The 27,727-nt window shown below is 35.3% G+C and overlaps 1 protein-coding gene across 2 annotated transcripts in view; it reads right to left on the reverse strand.

Moving 5' to 3' along the window:
- fer (fer (fps/fes related) tyrosine kinase) overlaps positions 1–27,727 on the reverse strand; it is a 130,308-nt gene that overhangs the window by 12,445 nt on the left and 90,136 nt on the right. For both annotated transcript variants that reach the window (XM_088911990.1, XM_088911989.1), the window contains 4 exons: positions 26,335–26,391; positions 25,403–25,518; positions 23,656–23,750; positions 16,669–16,792 (listed from right to left, as the gene is read on the reverse strand). In XM_088911990.1, the coding sequence (XP_088768116.1) occupies positions 16,669–16,792; positions 23,656–23,750; positions 25,403–25,518; positions 26,335–26,391 (392 nt within the window). The remainder of the gene's footprint in view (positions 1–16,668; positions 16,793–23,655; positions 23,751–25,402; positions 25,519–26,334; positions 26,392–27,727) is intronic.

Genomic DNA, 27,727 nt, shown 5'->3' on the forward strand with positions numbered 1-27,727 from the left:
GCAGGTGTGAGCCTGGTCAGTACCTGAATGGGAGACCTCCTGGGAAAAACTAAGGTTGCTGCTGGAAGATGTGTTAGTGAGGCCAGCAGGGGGTGCTCACCCTGCGGTCCATGTGGGTCCTAATGCCCCAGTATAGTGACGGGGACACTATACTGTAAACAAGCGCCGTCTTTCGGATGAGATGTAAAACCGAGGTCCTGACTCTCTGTGGTCATTAAAAATCCCAGGGTGTTTATCGAAAAGAGTAGGGGTGTAACTCCAGCGTCCTGGCCAAATTTTCCATGCCTCCTAATAATCCCCCTCTATGAATTGGCTACATTACTTTGTTCTCTATCCCCCCCCCCTCCCCCCTTCGATGGCAGGCGGAGCGACGCGCCGGTTGGAGTATTTCTCGGTCGCATTTAATGGCAACGTCAGCTCAAAGATTTGGTTCAAACCACCAAATGGAGACGGGCGTGCCGACAAGCGGACCCTGCTGATGCGGGATTAACGGGATGAGAAAATGTTACATCCCTTACTTGTTCTTATATTGTGAACTAAGTTGCAGCTTAGTCAGATTCACAGCTGCAAATCTGCTAGCACAAGAGCAGCCCATGTTTCTCCCTGAGCTATAATTGATTTAAGAAAGGTTCAATCAGGTAAAAATGGCAGAGACTGATTGCCATTTTATACTTCTATGCTGACTAAATGCATTATGCTTGGATGAATCAAGCTTGTCTTAATTAGGATTTGGGCACTTCTTTCATTGTAATTAAGTTAGCAATTTTGAGAGACACTGATCTTTTGGCACAAAACTAAATGTGGAAAAAAGACCCATATATCATGTACTTCTAAGATCACTGGACTGCAAACCTGGTGATCTGACTTGTTTTCTTCTGCAAATGTATGTTGATTCCACTACCTGACAGCAGCCTGTATCTGAAGTAAGCTATATATCTCACATTATCTTGGTGTTTCATATCAAAGACTGGAGCTGAGGAGGTATGAATGTAGAAAAACAATACACCATCAACATAAAATAGTCTAATACTTTTGAATAAGTACTTCAGGCACAACCTGAGGTGTACAGTACCTATTGTAACACAAGTGTGAAACAGCAACAAAAATCAGGTTTTGTTCACTTATTTACTTCATATCAGATCTAGCCTATTTCTATACAATAAGTGATGATTAAGAGGTATTAAACTGCTTTTAAAAATCTCCAATATGCCACAGACTTTGCTTGAGATCCCTGTTTACTAAAGACAAGACTGAAAAGCTAAGTGAATAAAAAATGCAAAAGCTAAGCTGGAATTTCAAGGTTAAAAAGCTACATTTGAAAATGTCCTATGCAGCAGGATTTAGAAGTCTCCATTTAATCTTTTCTGAATTTGAAAAATTACTTTATTGTTAATAAATGCTGCAAATTAAAAAGTTTTGTTGCACCCCCAGTTTCTTACAATTATCTGCCAAAAAATAACATTTTTTTATCACTTCACTGCTTTTTGTAAAGGCTTAGATATCAAATGTCTATTAAAGACAGGTCTGTAAAAAAAAAAGTGCGGGAGTTTCAGCTGATATGGCAGAGGCAGGGATTTAAATTCCACATACTAGTAGAGAAGGCCCCCAGACCTCGACCACTGAGTGCTGGGATTAAGATAATTAAAAGGCACTGAATATAATGGAGTCTATAGCCACTCCAGTTTTTTTTTTAAAAGAAACACTCTGGCATTTTTGCTGACAACCGAGAAATAGTTGGTATGTTATCCTGCTGCTAAGAGTAACTGCTTCCATGAGATAAGTAAGAGCAATGAGGGAGATTAGATTTGGAAAACGGAAGTCAAACATCAGAGGCACTTTTCCATCAGGATTATCTTTTCTTCAGAAAATTGTTTTATTAGAGTACTGTATACTCGCTTAGCTTGCTCTGTGTAAAGAGGACATTACTCAAGGTATACCTTTAGTTTTGAAACTGATACTCTAGTAAACCACCAAATCCAATAATGTGTTTCTGCACTGTGCACCCTCTAAAATCCTAAAAAGATAATGCAGCTTACAAAACAGAACAATAATTTTGGGGTGCCCAAACAGTTCAACTGGTAATAAGTGCAAGCAGAGTTATATGATTCAGAAGTAAATTCAACTAATGTATAGAATATCCATTTACAGTATATGATATGTAGTAGACCTATGAAGCAGAAATTGTAGGCATTTACTAACCATGTCTTTAAGTTTACAACTATAAGCAAGATAACAGTTTTGTTAAAGGTATAATTGAGTTTTTTTTTATTATATACAACAAAAGGAATATAAAACACTCAATAAACAAATAATATGTCATTAAAAAGTTTGTCATTTGTGTCCTTTGTTTCTGGTTCATTGTTGTTTTTTTCTTGTATGGAAAAAAGCACATAAAAACAAAGGTTACAAAAGAGAGGAGGTCATTCAGCACAACCAGACCACTTGAGAGTCACCTGTCATATGTTTTAAAATTAAAATGGAAATATTTTACATTTGTAACTATAAAACATACTTTATCATTAACCTATACTTTTCTTAAGCTTAATTTACAGCCACTACAGTAAAGAGGGACATCACCTTAAAGGCTCCAGTTGCCAATTGAAACTGTAAAAATAGAGGAAAAAAATTCAATAATCTTGCTACAATGACAAGCAAGAAATCAATAAGAAATGTACACAACAAATAAGCCATTATCAGAAATGCTCAAAAAGTAATCAGTTAGGTTTCAAGGACGAGAAAAGGAGAAAGAAGCAACCTATTGATGAGCAATCAGACTGACTTTTAAACTACTTTTCCGTTCTGAATAAAATTAATTTTATTTGTGGAAAAATAGAACGGATTGGGGATACATAACTTAAATATTTCTAACAAAGATGAAGGAAAGAAGACCTTACAAGAACTAAAACTGCTCATTATCCCAAAGCTAACCCAAGCCTCTCTGAAAATGCAATAGTTATTTATGGCCAAAAAAAAATTGAATATAAAAAAATTTTAATTAAAACTTACAAATTTTCAATTGGTAACAGTGAATTCTACTGTTAATGACTTTTTCCCAATTTACATTTTAATGAAATAATAAGTTGGACATTTGAATCTCTCTGTGAGGAACAATCACAGAAAATTCAGACAACTGAAGCACCAAATTCTCTAGAAAATGCAGTCTAAATGACCTGTGCTTTAAAACGTGGATTAAAACACTAATGATCGAATAAACAGAAGGTATGATTTGCATACAAAACATTAAAAATATATACAAATACATAAAAAATAAGCATACATAACCCACAGTGGCTGACTGCAGTATTAACCAAAAACTGAAACTGATCTATATAAGTTCCTTTGAACTACTCAAGTGTCTACTCACGGCAGAAGAAATAACCCACATTAAACTTGGTGAGTGTATCTTCAGTAAAGGTAAATGTAGGTGATAATCTATATACCAGCACTAAGAGTACAATACCTTAATTCAGTATTCAACACGGTTTAATCTTCTAGGCCTTGACATTTATAATGGGAAATATACCCCTAAGACCCTTGAATTCCATCTATCTTCTCTGGCCTGACCTTTCTTTAAAATATGATTTGATTTTCATGCAAACCTTATCATTTTGCAGACTCAGGACCTTCGGTCTGAAAAAAATGCATCATCTTACTGCTTTGAACTTTGAGGATGTGGAAAACAGCGCTTAAGTGAAGAATGCACCATGTCTGCTTTGACCAAGAAAAAAATCATAATAGTACAAATTATTTAAAAATGAAATCAATTAGAATAAAAGATGAGAACATAAATGTTTTACAGATACACATTAACATGAAAACAAATTAATATCAAAATATAGTAATATTTTAAAAGAACAAGTAAATAGGTTTATTCCATGCTGAAAAGAAAAGAAAGGAAACAATGTTTCAGCTATGGGTGAGGGTCACACCCGAAGAAGGCTTCAGAGCCAAAAATTGTTTCCTTTCTTCTCTTTTCAGCATGGAATAAACCTTTAACTTGTTCCTTTGGAGCCTACGCATGCTGACGCAACTACCTACAGTACTTGAACTAGTAATACTATATTAATTTAGAAAGGGAACAATACACACCAATGACTTTTAAAATTACACATTAACAGAAGACACCATGCCAGTAGTGGTGCCTATGATATGATTGATTATGTGGTCACAAACTATCCTATGGTACTCTTGATAAGAGCAGGGTTATTACCCTGGTGTCCAGGCTAAATTCCAATCTAGGTTTTCACAATATGGCTAAACTAAAGTTCCTTTTTCAGTAGTTAGAGAAGAAATTGCTGCCTCTCAGTGCTGGGGCCCTGGGTTTAATTCCTGGTGTGCTATCTGCGTGTAGTTTGTCTGTTCTCCTTGTGTTCATGAGGCTTTCCTCCAGGGGCCCTGGTTTCCTTCCACAGTATAAAGACAAACAGGTAGGTTAATTGACTGTGTTAATTAAGTCACCATGTATTTGATAAAGCAATTATAAGATGGGTGTCTGGATAACATTTTTCACTCCTCCACTGATCTACCATTTGGTGAGATGCCTACTACACAGTGGTTGCCACACATCACCCAGGTGTGGTGATAGTGAGAGAGGTAGGTACCTTCCAATCCTAATGTGCTTTGGGATAACATGGAATGAAAGCTACCATATAAATATACCTGCAAAGCAGCAATGCTGCTTTTCACCCAAGTGCAAGAGTGTCAGTTCAGAACTGGACGTAATGGCAAATACCACACGATGGTAAGTACAACTTTCAAATATCAATCTTTGTAGATTTACAGAAACCAAAGTAAATGTGTTGTGCCTTAATGGACATGTCTTTTCACTCTTGAAGTGCAACACCTGCAGGCCTCAGCAGGTTCTGGGAGTCACAGCTCAGCTACATAGCAGATTGAGAAAGTGTCATGTGGGCTAACAATACTTCTTTCCCTGATCAAGTAAGTCACTTGAGAACAAAATCTCACTTACAATAAAGACCTGCTTATACCACTGTTGTGCTGAAAACAAACCAGTGAAAAAGAAAGAAAAGAACAATCAATAAAATGTAAATAGCACAACAGAACATAACAACAGGATTTGGCATAGTTAAAAAGTGGAAGTATTGGGCACAAAAAAATTACTCACTTAACTGAATATGACATCAAATATAAAACACTATTCGTTGTTAAAGAAACAAAGTCTTGACCTGACTTTAGCCTGCAATTTATTACTATGGGTTGTAAAATTTAAGATGTCGAGTTTTAAATCATGCTACAACTCTGTCTTTAGGGATACATTTTGTGATGATTACTAAATGGTGTGTTTTCCATGCTCGTCTTTATTATTGAATAGCATAATTCTGTCTATGAGCTCAATATCAATAGTGTCACGCAGCAGAATAATGATTCCAAACATATAAGTAAGCTTACAAGATAGTTTGGATTGGCTAGATAAGTCAAAGTCCAGACCTAAACTCTATAGAAATGTTGTGGCAGGATTTAGCTAGAAAACCCTAAAATGCTACCGATTTGAAGCAGTTCATCATAGAGGTGTGGACCAAAATTCCTACACAGCCCCATGAGATACAGTAATGTCACCATTGAATTTGGTGAAATGTCCAATTTTTTTCCCCACAAAGGTTGGGTAAAAATGAATGCATAAGGTACACTGAAACATAATACTAAGTATATCATTGTGTTGCACGTGGTTCAGTAGGTAGTTTTAGAAATACAGACTTCTTCAAAACATATTTTCTTGCTCAGTCAAATTTTAATAAGAACATCTCAAGGCTACAACAAGGCTGTCTGCTTTTGAGAACATTATGTTCCTATATACAGGAAAATAAGGGCTACTATACTGGCATTACTTGACCATGTACAGACAACAATCATTGAATAATGTCATTGCATGCCTTGATAATGTAACTGTTAACTGATAATTCTGCCTGTACCATCAAGCAAAAATTCATGGAATGCAGATAAACTGTATCTGCTAAAATAAGTGTCAGTTCACTTGCAGTTGTATGCAAACGTTTGGGCACCCCTGGCCAAATTACATGTTTTGTTGATTTTCTAATGAAAAGAAGTTAACACAACCTCTGCAGCGAACAAACTTAAACTTGACATATTTCTGCAAATTTTAATGCACAGTTACTGCAGGTTGTGGTTAACTTCTTTTCATTAAAAAAATCAACAAAACGTATTTTGGCCAGGACTGCCCAAACGTTTACATACTGTACAACTGTATACAATTGCCCTGGTAAAACAAACAAAACATGCAAAACCTAGTGATGTTTTACCTGGGCAATCTATCTGTAGATACATCAGTAACTACACAGATACACTCTCAGACATGTTGAGCAGTTCTATAATTTTGCCTTTGTATAAACTAACAAATTTCGATAAGAGCATCTAGTATACTTTAGCGATTTGACACACAATGGACAAAGCATACACTGAAACCATAACATAATTTTCATAATAATTTAAAGGACACTACAGCATAAATGCCCAAAATTTCATCTTGTACTATTTCTTCTCTTGAAGTCAATAAAAAAATTGTAATTTTATGGCATTTTAGTATCTCTGGGCACCAAACATTTTATGATGCTTTTGTATTGCTTACTTTGACATGTTTATCAACTTCTCTCTGAATTCTGAACAAAGGGTCTTGCATGCATAGCAGTATAGTTTAATTTACAGTTCGTTCAATTTCTAAAGAACATTCTTGACATTAAACTAGAATTTTAAGAACTCCCAATTCACTAAAGGTGCTTATTCATAGTGTGCGATTTATGTCCTTAATTCTGACCGATTCCTCAACTAACTGTGCAAAAATGTCAGGCAGCTATCAGTTAGAATCAGAGTACACTGAGTGCACAAAAAATTATGGATACCTTCCTAATATTGTGTTGCACCCCCTTTTGCCCTCAGAAAAGAACACCTTGTTGAGTCCATGCCCTGATGAATTGAGACTTTTCTGTTGAACGCGTTCCACAGGGATGCTGGCCAATGCTGACTCCAGTGCTTCCCACAGTTTTGTTGAGTTGGCTGGTAGTGGATCTCTACTCCAAATAGCTCGGGATTCATAACCAGGATTTGTCCTATCGGCCAATGTTTTTCCAATCCTTCAGTGTCCAAAGATTTCATTCCTTAGTCCACTGCAACCACAGTTTCTTGGGGTTTTTTTGCAGAAAGAAGTGGAACTTACGTAAAATTGTTGGCTTCCATACCCCATTCGTGTCAAGGTGCAACAAATTGTGCATTCTTTTATGGCTCTTTGGGCACTAATGTTGTACTGGACTGTCAACTGTAGACTGTTTGTTGATCTGCACAATTCATGTCAGCCTCCTTTCACCTCTTTCTTCAATGAGCCATTTTGGACCACTAGCCTGCCATTGGCTGTATGTCTTTTGGGTGGTGGACCAGATACACATGGGACACTGCTGAGCTTGAAAAACCCAGCAGCATTGCAGTTCTTGACACACTCAAACTAGCATGCCTGGCACCTACTACCATAACCCATTCAAGGGCACTTAAGTCTTTTTCTTGCCCATTCTCCCTCACATACACAATCCATGTCTCAATTGTCTCAAGCCTTAAAAATTTCTTTTCACCCATCTCCTTCCCTTCATCTTCAATGATTGAAGTAGATGTAACTTTAGTTCAAGATTGTTCTTAAGTACACAATTTGTTCTTAGATCTTAAGCAAAAAATACATGTAAATGTTGTGATTTGCCCTAAGCGTACCATTATGGCATATTAAGAATGAATCTGCAATTAGATCACAATTATGTTTTGATTTCTATTTGTAGATGTCATTAAATATAATGTATATGACAAAGTCCCTTTATCATTATTATATGCTAAGCGGACATTGTGATAATATACAAGCTTTCCGTTAAAAAGAACAAGTAACAATAGTTCAGGTAAGCAAAGGAAAAATAAATTAATAAATGACAAGACTAGCAAAAGGTGTAGAGTAATAACTTCCACACAAACAAATGAAATGGTAAAATTTTCAATAGTATACAAAGACAGAGAATACAGCACAGAGATGTAAGCACCAGACTAGTTTGTATTCTGTTTTTTTTAACAATAGGGAAAGTGGAAAGAAGTAAAGATACAGATGTTGACAATCAAAAACATCTTGGCTTTTGCATGTGGTTGTACTGCAATTATAAATTAAGCAAAAAAAAGAATAATGTAGTGAATTTCCAAATTCTGGCTACACCAAAAAAATAAATAAAAATATAAATATAAAAATATAAATAAATATGTTCCCATGTAAAGTTGGGAAAGAGTTTTGTTTTAGTTGCATCCATTAAAAAATCATTAAATATTTACATTCTGCTTATTCCACTGCGTTGTCTATACATACTACTGTGAAATTTTGGGGCAACAAAAACTATAACCTTTTATACAAAAGAAAAGTAGAAAAATCAGAAATCAATTACTTAAGACTTTTAAACCTCAACATTTGAAGGTGACCTGCAACGAACTGGAGTTTACAAGTTTACTTTTTAGATGAGTACAAGGACAAAAACAATTTTAAGTTTAAATCCCCCTGAAAAATGTTTTCTGACACTGTTCATAAAAATGTTTGTATAAAGAATCTAAAACCAGTTTTAGTTTCAGAGAAAAGTCATCTTTAACATCCCATGATCTAATTCATTTATGTCTTATGTCTAACAGGTATCATGCCTAAATCCCTCCAGATTTCTCCAGAAGAAATTTATGCTTTGTCCAAAGATGAGTCTGAGCGCAGCATACATCTGGTGCTTGTCACAATGTGTTATAGATGCTTTCAGTCACAATCATTCATGGCCTACTTGCTAATGGAGATTTACTTTCAAAGTGTGCTTTACTGAAATACTCCCATTACAAACACACTTGGAAGATGGAGAGTGGTTAAATGGATATCATATCCAATGCATCCACAGTGTTCAGTGAAGAGCTTGTTGCATGAATGCCCAGAATTATTCCTCTTGTGAGATCCTTCCAGTGCCTCACAATTAGTGCTTAATAGATAAACATAAATATCTCACATTTAGATTACTTACATTAAGTTTACTAAATTAAATACAAGTCACATTAAATTATACCACATAACCCAATAAAAGCAAGTAATGACACAACTTATTTATTTTAAAAAATGGGAAATAAAAATTACAGACCATTAAGCATTGTTTATAAATACTGAAAATATGTAGAATAGTTTATTCATTTTTAAAACATTCTATGAAAGTTGCAAAGAAACAGATCATTAAGCCTCATTTATTAATGAAAGAGTAACAAAACTTTACAGATCATTAAGCATTGTTTATTAATGAAAATATGCAGACATATGCTTATTTGTTGCTCAAAAATTCACTGTCACTAGAAAACTTATTTTCATGTGCTTTATGCCTTCTTAACCTTCACACTTTTACTGGGAGCCTTGGTGCTAGTTAAAGAATAGGGTATTTTTCACCTAAAGGGCACTAAAACATGAATGTCCCATTTTTTTCATACTATCCCATTTCTTGAACTAGATAAAAGTTGATTTATGTGTTTGTAGAGTTTTAGGATTTCTGGATACAGTTATCTAACTCTGGAATCCTGATGTGCTGTTTACCATATCACGGCATTACTGCAAGACAAAGACTCCACACATCCTGTTACAGTGGAAACTCACAACAGCACAGCCCCATCAGCTTAGAGCATATTACCATGTCATCCATTACACTTCAGGTCTATTACAACACAGCCTAATTGCTGCATGGAGTGCAGAGCTTGGTGAAACAGTTGGTATTGCTGGGTCATGAGGAGACATCTCATGGTAATGTCATATACTGTAACTTTGAAATCTGAAATCTTTAAATCAGATTTTCTCAACACATTGCTATTGTGAATATGTAAAATTATGAATATTTTTATTTTGAGTTTTGGAGTGGGGGCAATCCCAGAAGAGAGTTCTGAGAGTACTTGGAGACTTCTAGCCTGGTCAGTAAGCGTATCTTTGAGAGGAAACTAGAGTAACTAGCAAAAACCACATCAACATGAGGAGAACATTTAAACACAGAAGACCAGGGCTGGAATCAAACCCAGGATTTATGTTCCAAAATAACACAGCAAGATTATGCCTGCCTAAGTTAAACTGCCCTTTTTGCAGTGATGCTGTTAAAAAGAAAACAGGGCTGTTCATTTCTGCTAATTATGACTAATTTAAAATTTGATGGATCCAGACATGTTTAAAAATAAATGCTTAAATCTCTGTATTCCAAAAGTAAATAGTTAAGGATTAGGACAATTCATTAAAAATGAAAAAAAAAACGTCAATCCTGCAATTACTTAAAACACCTTAAAACAAAAAGCATCGCCCCAATTAATTCGAGGGACCTTTTTTATGTTTTACAAGTATACCACCACTGAAAGCAAATGCATAAAGGCTTTGATTCATTCAGCCTGGAAAACTAAGCGCAGTGAAAAACATGCTACTGGATTGCACTTTCTGAATCAACACATAATACCCAACTTTAAAACCACCAATGCTTTTTTAAATGGTGCCAAATGAGTCTAGTTTTATATCATACTGACACCGATGGGGTTGCTAATGGGCAGGGACTGAGTAACTCAGAATAATGGGTTGTCAAGCGCTTGCAATTTTGATGATACTTAGAAGAGCAAAACTGCAGGGAGGCTGCCTGAGTGATGCCCTTGATTTGTTCTGTCATGTCTCCTCCTTTAACAAGGAAGCTTTAAATAGCCTAAGGCTTATCCCATTTTTGCGAAGGATTCATGTAGTAATTTATAAAAATCTATACCTTAGGCCATGGACATGAAAATGAAAAGTCATTATTAGTAAATCAGAAAATATTTCACCGCTGTCTTAACCCTGAAGGTAAACTGTTATCTACCCTTTACATTAAATTATCTTGTACTCTTCAAATACATAATACATACATTTTTCATTTTAAGAACCTCTTTTGGTACATTTGTATTACTGGCTTAGTTTTCATTATCTTTATAAAGGTTCTTATCTTTATAAAGGACCAAAAATGTATGATAACATATAAAGATACATCCAATAAAGAGAAATGTAATCACATAGTGAGTTACATGTAGTTAAAATGCAGAATAAACAGATCACTTTTTCAATGCATGTACATTTCTATCACTTGGAAGTACTTCACATTATTGTACCCAGTGCTTAGTTAAACTCGTTGCCTAAATTATTCAACAATGATAACAAATGAACCTAATGGTCAAGACAGTGGACACTATTGCAAATGAGTCATAAAGAGTTCTTTAGTCATTTTCTCAATGGCACCATTAACAGAAAAAAGCTCCCAATACCACATCACATTTTAAAGTGGGTGATAGGAGATTAAGTAGAAAACATCGTCAGATGAGGTAACACAGATAAAGCAGTACAATTAATATTAAAGACTAACAGAGTTCTAATCTTTGTGAAATTCAAGATTACATACTCTGGGGAATACTAAATACACCACGGCTACATATGTCAGGAGGGCATTTGACTCATCTATCTTATTTGGTTGCTACCATCTAATTGATCTCAGGAGCACGGACAACAAAAGACTAGGTAGCTTTTTAAAAACTCAGACTAAATAAGTGCTTGATATTTTCCATTTTAATGCATCTCCCCCTAGTTTCAGTTTGTAGTCTGTCCCCTCTCACACTACTGATTCTGAAGAAGTCAACTGCATAAACTTTGTAAAGATCTTTGACCGTTTTAATAGTAAAACAACACATGGCACAAGCATCAAATTAAATCTGATTTAATCATTTTACAGATCCTAATCTGACTTATATACAACTATATTTATAATGACTGCAAATCATGTTACTTATCCACTTCAAAAACCCATTATTATGAAAATTGAGAAATGAAACTTGACCAGTGTAAAAACAGCACAATGAGCAAAACAATATTATGGAAACAAAGGGCACTAACATTACAATCATCTAATACAAAAAAACATTATCGCACCCATTGCAACATTATTGTACCACTTCTCTATACATTCTCAATGTTCCTTTTGTATGTGTACCAGTTACCAAGATATAACAGTATTTTGGTTTAGTTGTACAAAAACACCAAATAACTTTATAAGTGGTGCCCCACATTTATATATAGTGTGTATAAAGACATTTAGTGGACATAAAATGTCCTAGGATTACAAAGCAGCAATGCTTTATTAGTTCTAGCTGATTTAACTGAAGAACACACCTAAAGCTGCAACAACTACAGACAACTACAAAATCAAAAATGTAGTGTGCCACATCCTCAGATTGCAATCATAAATAACTGATGCTTTTGGGTAATGATTCAGAAACCTGCAAGGTGCACTCATCGTGGATGAAAGGAATACACTACATGCATGATTTGCCATGATTTGATAGCTTCAGAACTTCATTAAATAAAAATCAAATTAAGGAGAATGCTTCTTCAACTATTACACAGTAGTAAGTAAATGAAAAGGTCAATATACATATATTTGTGAAATAACAAAATATGCATGACCGCACGCACACTGCATACTAAAATGTCACAGAATTTCGTTAATACCATGTCTGCTATGACCTTAGAACATATGAATTGTTCTGACTTTGAGGTCCAGTTGTACAACAGACAATCCTTGAATCCTGTAGTAAAGGATTTGAATGACTGAGTCATGTCACTATACAGTAACACTTGGTTTATGGACCAATAGGGGAGAAGGTGTGTCGGTTATTGCTGAATGTCTGTTAAATCCTGAATGTTTTTAGCTCCAAAACACACTATTATAAGAGAATATACTATATATGTTTTCTGGACAACTCCCATCATTAGCAATTTGTTATAGCAGGGAAAAGTCTGGGATTTCTGATTTTATAGACAAAACATTTACTTTATACCAATATAAAACCAATGTACTCATCTTAGAAATTGTGAAAAAGTGAAATACTTAATATATACAAGCTGCAACAGTCACTATGAATATACTGTAAGACATTAGGTGTGTACAGTACATTCGTGAGGGTTTAGTTGTGAATAGCCAAAAATACATATAACCAAGTCCTCCCCTATACCTTCACATTATGTACGACAGTATATTGTGTGCCTGGTTAAAATACAAGCAGCCCCCCCCTTATGTGATACTTAAAGTACTAAGGAATTGGCTTTGTTAATTAAAATAACATTGAGTAAAAAAAAAACAATTATCATAGATTTTTAGTAAGCAGGTAAAATAAACATGAATTCCTCCTTTGTGTCCAGCCCGCACTTTATTTTTTTTGCCTCTGTGATAAGCACATGCCACTGTAATGAAATAATAAAACTAACACAGTGCTTTTAAAGTCATTTCCAGCCTGTCATTTCTCCGGACACCGCTAACACAGAACCCAGAGTGTTCATTAGAAATGATAAAAACAGGCAGAGAAGCAGATGCTGGGTAGTAAGTACTTGGGGTAAGGAGACAGGGAGAGGATCATTCACTAGCTGGATTTGACTTGCAATCCTAGTCTGCTGCACTGCTAATTTTAAAGTTGTGATTAAAAACCACCCTGCTCTGCTATTCTTCTGTACAAGACCCCCCAGTCACCCACACCAAATCACAAATAAGTGAATTTGAGAATATTACATTTGCAGACATCGAGACCCTACTGTATTATCAATTCAAATAAAATGAAACAGAAACACTGAGATGCCAATTTAAGTACTGTAAGCATGTTATTACTAGACAAAAAGGGCCAGTCCTGTGTGAAAGGTACTTACACTTTCATTACTTTCCAGTAGAGGCCTCTCTAATCATACTCTTTTTTGTGCCACACAAGTGAATAAAAACATACTCTTACAAAAGTTTTATACATAAATCAATGGGTGCGCTTTAAGGGACACTTGTACAGAAAACAGATGTTTTGTTTATTATTATCACTCAAGTCCTTAAGTCCTATATAAGTATAAACTGTGAAATTCAAGAAATAGGATCCCAGTTAATTCTTTTTTGTAGTACACAAGACATTGCATTTTATCACAGTTCTATGGTGAGAAAATTTGTATATGTTTTTTTAAAAACAACATTACTACCAGCATGTGGCATAATAATTTATTTTTAAGGCCAGGTGCCAAACTGGACTTAAAAGTTAAGTTATTTGTTTAATGACATAAAGGAATGTAAAGGAAGACGTGGTTATTGTGAGAAATTGTAACTTCTCATATAATTGGGAAAACATATCATAATATCACAGCTCCTTAACGGTTCTCTCACCTGTTTTCCTCATTTTCACATTATATTTTTACAAAAAAAGATATTGCTCCTCTAGAATCAGTCCAGAATAAATTGATCACATATATTCCCAAACACAAAAGAATGTTATGCATTTACAAGGTAAAAGAACAATTTTTTATCTTGAACACAGATTACTAGGAGGTACCTTGGTTTAAGTATTCAGAGGTCCCAGGGATTGACAAACTTAACCCTGTTCAGAGTCAACAGTATTAATACATACCAGAAGACAGAAATGAAAACTAAGGGAAAGTGGTTTTAAAACTGAAAGCAGGAACAAGCTCCTTAGTCACATTGTTAAAGCTGATACAAGTTAAGAAACAATTGAAAAAAATGCTCAGTTCACTTTGCTGGGATGAATATCCTTGTTTGCAAACCTTTCTTCCATCCCCCCATTCCGTTGATGGATGCCAGTCCATTACAGGGCACATAAAGACACAGTCATGCACACATTCACACCAGGGCCAATCTTCCAGAAGTCAATTAACCTACCAATACTGTGGGAGGAAACCCACGCAATCTCGGGGACAACATACAAACTCCATGCAGAGAGCACCCAAGGTCAGGAATTGAACCCAGGGCCCCAGCGCTGCAAGGTAGCAATGTTAACCACTGCACCACCATGCTACATATAAACTTTCTTGTGTTTTTAAAAGAAGCTTGCACAGTGCAAATTCATCCCAACTTAAGCACTGTAATACAAAAGAGTAAGATTTAAAAAAGTAAAAGAAAAGTTGTTATCTGAAGTAATACTAAAATGTAAAATATTCAAGGTACCTTCTAATGACAAATAATTATTAGGGAAAACCTTCCATGAAAGCAAAAATCCAAGTAAAATACAATACAGAATTCTAGTTTCATACAGTGCTATGGTCACTTTCGCCTATATCTATCATTTCTCATTCTCTGCCCGACATCCCACTTTCATTTTCTTTTCTACTTTTACTTTCTACTCTGATCCTTTTTCCCCCCTTTTTTTTCTTCATTACATAAATGATTCGCAGGCATCCCTCCCTTAAACCCCTAAAACAGATTTTCACCATTTTAACAAGAAACACAACAAGCTAGATTGGTCTTGTTTCTAACATTTCTTACATTCTCCTTGAACCTTATGTCAGATCCATTATACATTGTTTTCCAATATCACATCAAGCAAAAATGATGTTTCAATGCGGCTGTAAGATCTTTTTAAAGGTAGAAATGAGGTTTTGATTGCATACAAAAAAATGTATTGACCCACAAAATATTTTCTCTACAGAAGTCTCAATTAGAAGGCTGAACAATTAAGTGGAAGACTGAAAATATTTAAAATTGATTAAAGTTTTTCATGGATTGTTACAATGGATATGAGACAGCATAAATTCAAGAACTTCCAGGCACCCTGGACAAAATTGTCCATTTCCAAGTACTTTGAAGACCTTGAATTTACTAATTTAAAATTCTAGGCCTCGAATTTTTTTCAAGGACCTGTGTAGAATCTAACCCTAAACAAATGGAGAATATTGCTGGAGGACAGTATCTTTTTTTCCTACTATTATTTAAGCTGTGCAGCTGTCATGTTTGCTTTCTACACTAAGTAATTGCAAAGCTCTCTGAAATGTAGCCAAGGTGATGCAAAAAGAAAGGGTGCCATAAAGAATACAGCACTGTATCAATGGAGCTAGAAAATTGGATTCTTTTGAGTTTAATAACAGATAAGCCATAATGCACTTCATCCCTCAAGAAAATGGAGAAACATATTAAAAGAATGATCATGAAAATAAACAGACCAATACAAGCTCTCACTACAAATCAAACATCTTCTTGGAGGTCATGAAGTCAGAAAACAAACTGTTCAGTAAAATTCTAAACAGAATGCAATTGAGAAGAATCCAAAGTAACAAGACATCATTACTTTAATAAGCCTATAACTAGGATGGCACCTTTCTAAGTTTATGTTTTGGTTTGCTTTCAAAATTATAACTAGGCAATACAATGAAGCGCTTATTTTTTTGCCACTTGAAAAACATCTTAGTATGCTAACAATCAATTTAGAGTATTGTAAGATACAAATGTACTGAGAAAATGCAAACAATAGTCATTCAACTCCTGTACTAATACAAAAAGCTCTCTTCTTAACTGATTAACTGAAGTGATTCAAGCCCATGGTAGATTTAATATGAATGTCTAAAAATGAATAATTATATGAAAGTTATCAGGACAAACAGAAGAGCTCCCAGAAGAGCACTAGCCTACTGGGTGAAAAAAACTTACACAAATCAAATCAGCCTGAATAACAATGTGCTATTTAAAAATAGTTTTAAGTTAGTCTGTTAGTCTGGATGTTGTTTTATATATGCAATAACAGATTTGCATTACACAGTACTAGAATTTAGCTTTACCTATTCACTTCTACTGTGAATCAAAATCCCCTTACCTGTGTATGCAGTTCTTTAACTCCAGGTACGCCATGCCTGCAGCAGCATCTAAAGCAAACTTTACCAGCTGTTTTGTTTTTAGATCTTCTTTTTTCTTCCTTAGAAAGGATAAGAAATCCCCCCCTAAAAGCGAAAAAAATGATGCACATAATCAGGTTTCATACTCATATTGCTTATTCCCTCAAAATGAAAAGGGTATTGTGTATTGCCTGACAACACTATAAAAATATAAGAGTGGGGTATGTGCTGAATAGAGATATCAGTTCACTTTTTGTTTTCTTTACCAACACAAATTGAGTCAAACGGTTATTTTTATTTACACTGCAGACTTGGCTGCATTTTAATTTGCAATATTTTGAATTATTTTAAGCTGACTGTTAATATCCATGTGTATTTCACCTTAACCTGGTTTCACATGAAGCTTGAATTTTACCTTTACAGACAATGTGCTGTACATATATTGCAAGATTGTACAATTTGATCATATTTTCCTTGTGGGAACACAACTGCTGTTATGGCTCTGAGCAGGAGACTTCACTAACATTGTAACTGTGAATGACCAGCTGTATAAATGGGAACTCTTCCATTGTGATGGGAGATTATTGTTATCTAAGTCATCATTGCAAACAAAAAGTTATTCTTGATTGTTGTAGATTGTTAAATAAAGGATCAAAAATATTTTTTGCAATATGATGGCAACTTCAGTGTGACTTGCAGAGGAGAGTAAGACTTCAGAAGCCGTAGCCATTTCAACACTTTTGTTTTTTGTCAGGTGTGGGCAATATATCTAAAAATATTCAGAAGGAAATCTGAGCTGCTAACATAACATAATAAGCTAGTTATCTTTGAGCATTACACAAAGCCTGTCAGAGCTGCAGACAATAAACTGGGTTGGTATTATAAAGGGGTGTAATTATACATTGAAGCAAAACTATTTCAAAGAAAAGACTGGCAATCATAAGAAAGATGGACATATGGCCAATTATTTTTGTTTCTAGATGAGGACAGAATTATAAAGGGGACTGCAGTCCTTGGTTGCCCAAGGAACATAGTAACATTCTCATGCAATTGCATTCGAACACACTTTGGTCGTTTGTCAGTATACCCCACACTCCATCATTTCTCCAACCAGTGCACCCTATCATCTAATTGATCTCCTCTATTTAATACAATTTAAGCCACTTGATTGGTGCTCTGACATTCTAAGCTATTTTCAGGAAGTGCTACACTTTGTCTCTGCTCTGAGAAATGCGTCAACCCAAGACCTGAGACCCGTGTTCTAGCAACCGATCCATAGGCATTTTCCCCAACCGAGACCCGAGTTCTAGCAACCGATCCAGAGTCATTTTCCCCAACTGCCTGCTTTTAATGTTGATAACTCCTTCCCTCTGTCTGTTATAATCCATTTACAACCCCATTCTTTTCGGTTGTCTGCAGCAAGTCCCGAGTGCTTTGACCACTTAGCCGTGGAGGATCACCGAGTCCCTGCAATTGGATCCCTATCTGTCTGTAACCATGGCAGTCTGCAACACCCAGCTGTAACCGGGGGCACACATTGTTTCTTTTATGTATTATGGAATTTTAGGGTTTTTTTAGAAACATTTTTATATTATAATAGTTTTTCTGTTAATTAGAATGCAGCACCAGTACAAAGAAGCAATGATATAATTGGCAGATGGTAATTATCAATACAATTAATTTTGTGAGGCAGCAGATCATAGACAGGAAAAACTATTTTAAAATGCTAGCAACTAGTGTAAGTGAAGGATTTTGGGAGGATGAAAATTTGTAAGGTAACACAAAGAAGAATTGCAATGTTGAATGTAAAGGAAAATCTATAGTATTCAGAGGTATTTAAGGATTTAGAAGAACAAAATATAATAAAAAATAAATACAATATAAAAGAAAAACAATACAAAACAAATTAACTTTAAAAGATGTATTATTTTATATACCAATTCAATTTGGAACTGCTGATGAAAATTCTAAGACTCCTTTGTTATTGAGGAGAATAGAGACCAGTAGTCTTGCCCCTCCAACATACCTACTGTACTTGTCTGAGTCAATCACAATCTTTTGACACACATACTGTAAGCTCTACTATAAGAAGGTATTCTTACTATTCTGAATAGTAAAACATGTGTCACGTCCTGCAGGCCCCCAAGTCACTTAAATTGCTTTTGGATTTTGGATTAAATCATCTAATGTCAGGACTCAGACTTGAAATGTTGAAGACTGACCACAGTGCCCAACAGACACTCTGACAAAATGCCCCCACCATTTGAGTCACTTCAGAGTTCTTCTGGATATAAATTTGGTGAGATAAGGTTGTTACTCAAGTGATCAAGATCACTCTTTTTGAAACTGTGAATGCTGGAAGATTCAACTTGGATGAAAGTCAAGGGAGGTGGGCTTTGCCTTTAGATACAAGTTGAAAGGGGGCATGAATTACAGGAAGAGAGTTGGAGACTGACATTATGCCATTTTGAATGGATATGGGACATCATTAATGTGATCTCAAAGTGAACATCGGTATGGAAGACAGCAGCTGATTGTGGTAACCAAACAGAAGAACCTGAGAGACAGAAGCTGAGGTTGGAGGCTTGTGCAGTATCAGATTCAGTGAACATGGAAGCACAGCAATAACACATTGAGCGTGCTCATCTACTTTTGGCAGAGCAGTGGCACTGTGGCTAAGGATCTGCACTTGTGGCTGGAAGGTTGCCTGTTCAAATCCCGCGGCCGGCAGAGGAATCCTACTCTGTTGGGCCCCTGAACAAGGCTCTTAACCCCAGCTGCTCCAGGGGTGCTGTATAAATGGCTTACCCTGCATTCTGACCCTAAGTTTCTCTCCCTGTCTGTGTGTCTCATGGAGAGCAAGCTGGGGTATGCGAAAAGACAAATTCCTAATGCAAGAAATTGTATATAGCTAATAAAGTGATCTTATCTTAAAAACTATTTTTCAAGTCAGTCAGTCAAAAAGGGGAGTGGCTCACTTTTGTCACTCAAATGATCTTAGTAGTGGAACATTTGTAGGCTCTATTTAGAAAGAACAATTGAATAGACAAAGAACAAGCTATCAAACAGAAGAAAGAGGTAAGTGCAATTGGGGATTCTGGAGCTAACCAACTGTCTTGTTGCAAGGAGCACAATACTGATGGTACAACATCAGAAAAAAGTTCTAGTCCATTTCAATGCCACATAGTGCAAGTTAAAAAAACAAGTTTAATCTACTTTATAAGGATCATATAGAAAGAACAGAAGATCTATGAGGATAGACCCTTTGTGTTTAGGCCTCTCAGAGCACTATACAGTTTTTAAAAGCACCTCAAATGCAAATCTAGTAATAATGTAATGCCTTATTACTAGATTTGCATTTGAGGTGATTATAATCACAAGAAAAATGTTCAATTAGAATGCAAACCTGCAAGTTGTTAAAAAAGGCAGCGAAAAATAAAAGCAGCTTGGTTAACCATATGTAAAGAATATATGCAGATGCAGAAATTGTTAGTATTCATAAGCGCATGGATGACAGAATTTAATGTTACAGAGTTTGAGCATCAATACTACATTTTGGTGTATCCAATGAATCAATAGGGTGATTTAGGAGGAGGCTAAAGTGCTGGCAACATGTTATTAATCTTGCTGGTGGAGACAAGGAGAGGATTAAACAGCAGCACATAGCGAGTAAGAAGCAAGGTAACTGTACTGGGTAAAAACAATTAAGGGAGCAGACTACATTCCCAAAAATGTGAAAAAAAGTGGAAGATTTATTTTCCTTTTCTCAGGTGACATTGATAGAAATAATAAGGATTAGCCATCCATCCATTTTCTCATCACTTCATCCAATACAGGGCTGTGAATGAGCTGATGCCTATCCTGGCAAGCAACAGGCTCAAGTTGGGGTACACCCTTAATGGGACACCAGTCCTGCAAAGGGCACGCACAGACACAGACACGCACATGCACACACAAGGGCCCATTTCCCCAGAGGTCAATTAACGTACCAGTATTTCTTTGGACTGTGAGAGGAAACCAGAGCACTTGGTGAAATGCCATATGAACACAGGGGGAACACACAAACTTCAAGCAGAGAGCAACACAGGTTCAGGACTGAACAAACTATAGCACAACAGATAGAAACCTATATTATAGGAAGCTGTTATGATCAGCAAACCACACCTTGTGTATAAAGATAAGGATGTCATCTTGGAATGAACATTGATTGGCTTAATATTTAAGCCATGGTGGAAGAGCACTTATTTGGAAAATGATACTGTTCTTGCTAGAAGAGAAAAGGAAGAAGCTGTAGATAAAGCACTGGCCATAGCCATGTGGTACCTGAACAAAGCAGAATGCATAAAGAAAAACTGATGGCTGATTTACAGCACAAAGATACAAGAATGATGGGTGCTTCTCATAGTGGAGAGAATTACAAATACTCAGCGTATAGTGTAATTCAAATTGATATCTACAACATAATACGTTTGTGCATTTGTATGCTCAATCGTAATATGTTTGTAGTGAACATGTCAAATGAATCACATCAAAGAGATTACTTCAGGGAAAAACTTCATAACATATGTCTGTTAGAAATGATTGTATATCAGGTATAATAGTTCTATTTTACAGTGCTGTAGTGGAGTAGTGTAGTGTAGCGCAGTAGTGATGAGAAAAAGTTTATGAACCATCAGTAATATTATAAGAATTTCAATTTCTTACCATAAAACCCTTGTTTTATTAAAATTCTCAAGTTCGCCAAAGAGTATTTGCACAATCCACAAGACCACTATAAGAATGTGCTCTGCATAGAAGAGTCAAAATGGCCACAATGAAAAATGTTTTGTGTGGTGAAAACCAAACACTGCCTTCCAACAAAAGAACCTCATCATGACCATCAAACATTGTGTTGGGTTGTTTAATCTGCCAAAGTATCCAGATGGTTTGCCATCACTGTTGTAACCACAAATTTGGCGTCTGTGCCAACAAATTCTACAAGAGAACATCAGTCCAACCATTCAGAAGCTGAGCCTAAGGTGGTTCACCAGCAGGACAATGATCCTAAACATACTAACATATCTATAATAGAATGGATGAAAAGGAACAAATTTCGCATCTTGGATTGGTCTGAACCTTAACCTCATGAAAATAATACAGCAGGACACTTGGATTTGAAAGAGCAGCTGCAACTCTGTAAATGCGGTTTTGTTTTACTGTTTTTTTAAATGAGGTGGCGGAGTCAGACAAGAGTAGTCAAAATCAAGCTCTAAGTAGACATCAATAAGTACTAGGGAATATAAGCAGGAGGGAACAGGCAAAAGAAGAATGGCAAGCTGGCAGATTCACGCATGCAGTGATAGTGCAGCAAGTACTGGAACAAATCAGAATACGACCTGGAATTATAACCTGGATTGAGAACTGAAGTCTTTCTTCTGAACATTTGTGCCCAACTCTAGTTAAATTCAAATGCCTTACAAAAGTATTTATTGTTGACCTTTAACATCTTTGACTCATAAAGGTCATTTCGTGTATTAAAGTTCTGATTAAAATATTAAAGGTAAAAAAACATACTTACATCATGTGCGTGATGTACAAAATGAAACATAATTAAAAGGGGATGAATACTTTTACAAAGCACTGTATGTCATGCAGTGAAAAGACTTAATGCAGACTATCCTGAAACATCTGTATGTGGTATGATCCTATTAAGGGTCAAGTTTGACACCATATTCAATGATGCACAAAGGAATATGCAATTTTTCAGGAAAGGACAATGCTCTATCCATGCCAGGTCTTCTTTGTTGTTAAATATTTCAATACAATTATCAAAATCAACACAATTATCAAGTTATGACATAATATAGCTACAAAAATGAAACAATAGAATGTGTGAGAATGTGTGAGTGTGGTGTGTTTAAAGCACAAAGTCAGCTCCTAACCTCTAAGGTAAAAACTCATCATGTTGACAAGGTGTGCTAATTAAATTCATCTCATACATTTTTAAAACACTTTTTGTAATAGATTACAAAGCTTATAATTTCCCTCCATGATGATACCACCTTTTGTCTACCTACTGTTTTGTCATCTGGTATAGATGTGATATTTTTTTTTTACTGGGTTTATCCACTTTTGTGGGGTAAACTGGAGGAAAAGGCTTAACAGAGCATGAAAAAATCTTTGCGAGTAAACACCTCCTTGACATGAGCAACAACTATAGCAGCTTTCTTCAGAAAAAAAAGTTGGTAATTATTTATTTATGGCTCTAATTAATTCAGCATGTCAAAGCACAGCCAACAACATTTATTTGAAAATAACAGCTTCCTTCCTCTCCTAAACGATTACCATATTTGTACTTTACCAAGTTTCTGTTTGACATATAATGAACTCAATTCATTACCTGACTATGAAACATAAAAACTATGAGTGCGGATGCTCTGGAAGGTTACTGGGGATTTCCCTCTGCAATTTTTGCTCCAATTTATTTTTTCATAAAACACAGATTTTGTTTGACCAATATGGCTGATTTCTATCTTAAAATGCCTGGAATAATGATATGACATTCATTAGGTGAACTGTTAAAATATAATGAATAAACTTGTATTTATTTTCCTATAAACAGTATTTAAGTGTAAACAAAAGTCAGAATGTGCACATTATGTCCTAATTAATAATTAGTTTTGTTCTTAGAAAAAAAAGAACTCATAAATGCAATAACAGTAAAAGGAAAAAACACAGCACTGTTCTGTGGGACTCACAAGATTAAGTTAAAACAGCAAAATACTCCATAACTTTTGGAATTGACTTACACAAAAGAAAACTATAGCAAATATTAAAATACATATTTAATTAAAGTAATTCAACTATTTTTAATGTATTATAATAAATAATAAGCAAATCAGCAATGCAATCAAAGCAGCAATGAGAAGAAAATGAGACATGCAGGACTATAAACTTTTAACCACACACAAAATGAAAAAGTAATTTACCTGGTACAAGCTCCATTACGATGTAAATAGGTTGCCTCTGTGTGCAAACTCCTATTAACTTCACAATATTTGGGTGATCATACTGCTTAAGTATCCTGTTAAGAGGCAAGATGCAAAAGAAAGGAATCACACATCTATGAATTGTCATTAACGTCTGTTGATTTGAAGAGTGCAATAGATATCCCATGAATAAACAATTTTGAAGAAACACACAATCTGGAACTCCCACACTTCAAATTACTATAGTATAGAAACTTGAAATCGATTTACCACAGCTCATTCTTATAATGAAATTCTGTTCTCCTGAAGCGTAAACTTCAAACACGATCAACTGTTTATCTAATCAACTGCCAGGGAGTTTCCATTTCTTAGCTAACACTATTTTTGGTTTTAAAATTAAAACTATAAAAAATATGTGTCACGAAGAGGGCAAGAAAAGTTGTTCACAAAATACAATATGGTGTCTAGAACAGAAGTCAAGGGCTATATACTGTTTACGTAGGGATAGAAGTTGGCATCCACATAATTAGCAACCCTAATCAAAGAAAGAACTATGTTAATTCACCAAAGGCGATATCTCCTATTAAACTGATGCCAATATAAGTTAACCTCCTAATATTGATTGAGTCATTTAAGCATCTTTCTGGGAATGACGCTGTACTACATATGATGCCCACTTCAGTAACATAGGAATAGAGCAACTACATTACACCCTAAGGGCCATATCTTTTTGTTGTAATTCCAGCAGTCAACTACAAATACTTTTTTTTCCCAATTTTTAAAATGTTAAAATTAGTTATTTATGGCTCTAATGAATTCAGCACATCAAAGCACAGCCGACAACATTTATCTGAAAACAGCTTCCATCCTCTATCCATCTAAAAGATTACCATATTTTGACTTTACCAAGTTTCTGTTTAAAATATAATGCACCCAACGGGGCATCATGATGTATATGTATGTACATATACAGTCATAATTCCATATATAATATTAACCTTATGCTCCTGCTAATGTAACCTTCCAATTTCTTGCCTAGGATATGTACCAGGGGTTTACAAAGTACTTTGTGCTACACATTAATCTGAGATGCATCGTGTACTAGATTTAGATACTAGAACTAGATGACGTTAGTTTTTAATTTTGATTAAACACATTTTCTGCTTACGTAATATATAACTACTGCACTGTATTTTATTTCAAGTATATATACAGTACACAATTCATGAATAGAATTTCTGTGAGGTTTCCATAGAGGTCAGTAAACGTTTTATAATAAATAGGGTACTCTACCCTTCTTAGGCTTCTGGAAAAAACACTTACGCCAGCTGACTTCCAACACTGAATGTTTTATATTTATCTTCTCACACATATTTCAAAAGGTTGTTTGCTGAATAAACTGTCCTAAACAAAAACGGTATCCTTTGTTATCCTATGCAACAAAAAATGTGGCTGTATAGGAACAAAGGATTAAAAATAGAGGTGGTTTATAGAGGTGGTTCTAAAACTGCAGTAAATTTTGCAGTTAAAAATAATCCTAAAGTATTACCTTAAAAAACAGTGTGCTAAATTGTAGTAGCTATAGTGACTTGATTTAGTATGTTACAATAATTCTGTAAATATTAAACTGTAGTAGATATTGTCTTCTTTTCTTTATATTGTTGTAACTGAGAGTATTTTAAAGCTGCTTAGTGACTGGCAATAAATGTCAGCAAAACACGTTCATGGACACAATTAACCTACTCACCTGGCTTCTGATAAGAATTTTATTTTCAGCTCCTGGGGTAAGTCTTCTTTACATGTTTTTACTGCAACGGGAGTTTTGTCTTTCAGTGTTCCCTTAAATACTTCACCGAAATTACCCTAACAAAAAAAAAACTAATTATCCATCCATTTTCTGATCCTATCCTGCACACAACAGTTGCAAGGTCTGATATACTCTGGATGGGACGCTTGTCCATCACAGGGCAAGCACAGCCATAATTATGCACACCTCACACTAGAACAAATTTTCCAAAAAGACAATTAACCCACCAGTATGTCTTTGGACTGTGGGCGGAAACCGGAACATCTGGATGAATCCCATGCAAACACGTAGAAAAGGTAAAAATCACGCAGATAGCACCCCATGTCCAGAATTCAATATATCACATATATTCACAAAGTGAATATGTTCTAAGTCCCAAACAATTATTACAATGCATTGTCAATCTGAGTCTATGTTGAATACCAATATAATGTCAATTTAGGATTTATCTGTCAGCTGTTTAATTCATTCAAAGAGCACACAAATATAACATTAAATAATTTGTGGTTGAAAATTAGCCATTCTCACATATCCCCTGAAAATGTCTAAAAGGTAAACGGACTGAATGCAAGGTCATGGGTTTGGATTCAGGACAGTAGATAATAAGCTTCCCTGATTAATAGTCAGGACCTCAAATGTGACCTGATGACTGATTTTGGTTGCAGATTCTGTGCAAAGAAGCATTACACCTTGTCAAAGTATTAAATGTACAGCTGAATGACATTTGGATTAATTAAAAATAAAATTGGGCACTACTCCTAGATCAGTTTGTACAACAGTTTACAATCAGCTTTTCATCAAGTGACTTGGGCTGAAAGCCTCGGGATAGGATAGTACTTTAAACTGAATTCTGTCAGAGTAAAAATACTTACTTTGCCCAGTAGCTCTGCGAGTATTACATCTTCATGATTAAGAATCCATTTCTTATCCTAAAACAACAAAAGTCTCATTTAGGAACAAATTCCAAAAGCTAAAGTGCATTACACATATATTTGTGTTTGTTACACATAATCACAGTATATATAAGCACATTTTAAAATACATTGTGGGATATTAATGATGACAAAAAGCAACACCCAAAGTTAATAAATAACAGATTACATAACATTTTGGTTGCTGTGGTCTTGTACATGTATGCATTTGTGAAAGAACTCCAGGGTGGATCAAGGTGCTTCATAAATCAATGTGGTATCAGGCATCATGAAACATATGTATCCCGCATATCACATTAACCTTATGTGCCTGCAAACAATCTTACTATTTCTTGCTTAGGATCTGTAGTGGAGGTCTATAAGTAGGGTACTTTGTTTTCAACATTAGTCTGTGATGCATCAAGTATTAGATTTAGAATGATGAATTTTAGTGCATCAGACCAAATGCATCAGGAACACCCACATTTCAGAGGATTTCAGAGGATTCTGATAAGTTTTAGTTTACTTAACTTTCATTTTTAATTTCTAACTACAGTGGTGAGAAAAAGTTCATAAACCCTTTGCTGTATCTGTAATCTGTATTCCTGAAGTATTTGATCCTAAAATGTGATCTGATCTCTACATCTGTCATAATAATTGATGAACACCATCTGATTAAACAAATAACACCCAAACAATTGTACATTTTCTCATCTATACTGAACATACTGTTTAAACATTCACTGTCTATGATGGAAAAAATATCTGAATTAGTAACTGGTAGAAACTCTTTTAGCAGCAACGACCTTAACAAAACACTTCCTGTAGCTGCTGATCAGTCCTGCACATCAGTTTGGTCCATTTCTCTTTATAGAACAATTTCAATTCATTGATATTTTTGGGATGTCTTGCATGAACGGCATGCTTCAGGTCATGCCACAGCATTTCAATTGGGTTAAGGTCAGGGCATTCCAAAATGCAAAATTTTACAGCCATTCTGTAGATGTACTTCTGTGTTTACAATGATTGTCCTGCTGCATGACCCAGCTTCAGATCTCATACAGATACTCTGACATTCTCGTGTTGAATTTGCTGATACAATTTGGAATTCATTGTTCCCTCAATGATTGCAAGCCGTCCAGCCCTGAGGTTGCAAAGCAGCCATGATGCTTCCACCACCGTGCTTCTCGGTTTGGATGATGTTTTTGCATTACTATACAGTTGTTTTTTCTTTCAAACATAATGTTGCTTATTTATACCAAAAAGTTCCACTTTGGTCTCATCTGTCCATAGAACACTGTTCCATAGTTCTGTGAAACATCCAGGTTTCCCCAAAGTTGGAAAGCTTTTTGAC

Source organism: Atractosteus spatula, chromosome 3 (genome assembly GCF_055471065.1).
Source record: "Atractosteus spatula isolate fAtrSpa1 chromosome 3, fAtrSpa1.hap1, whole genome shotgun sequence".
Classification (NCBI taxonomy): domain Eukaryota; kingdom Metazoa; phylum Chordata; class Actinopteri; order Semionotiformes; family Lepisosteidae; genus Atractosteus; species Atractosteus spatula.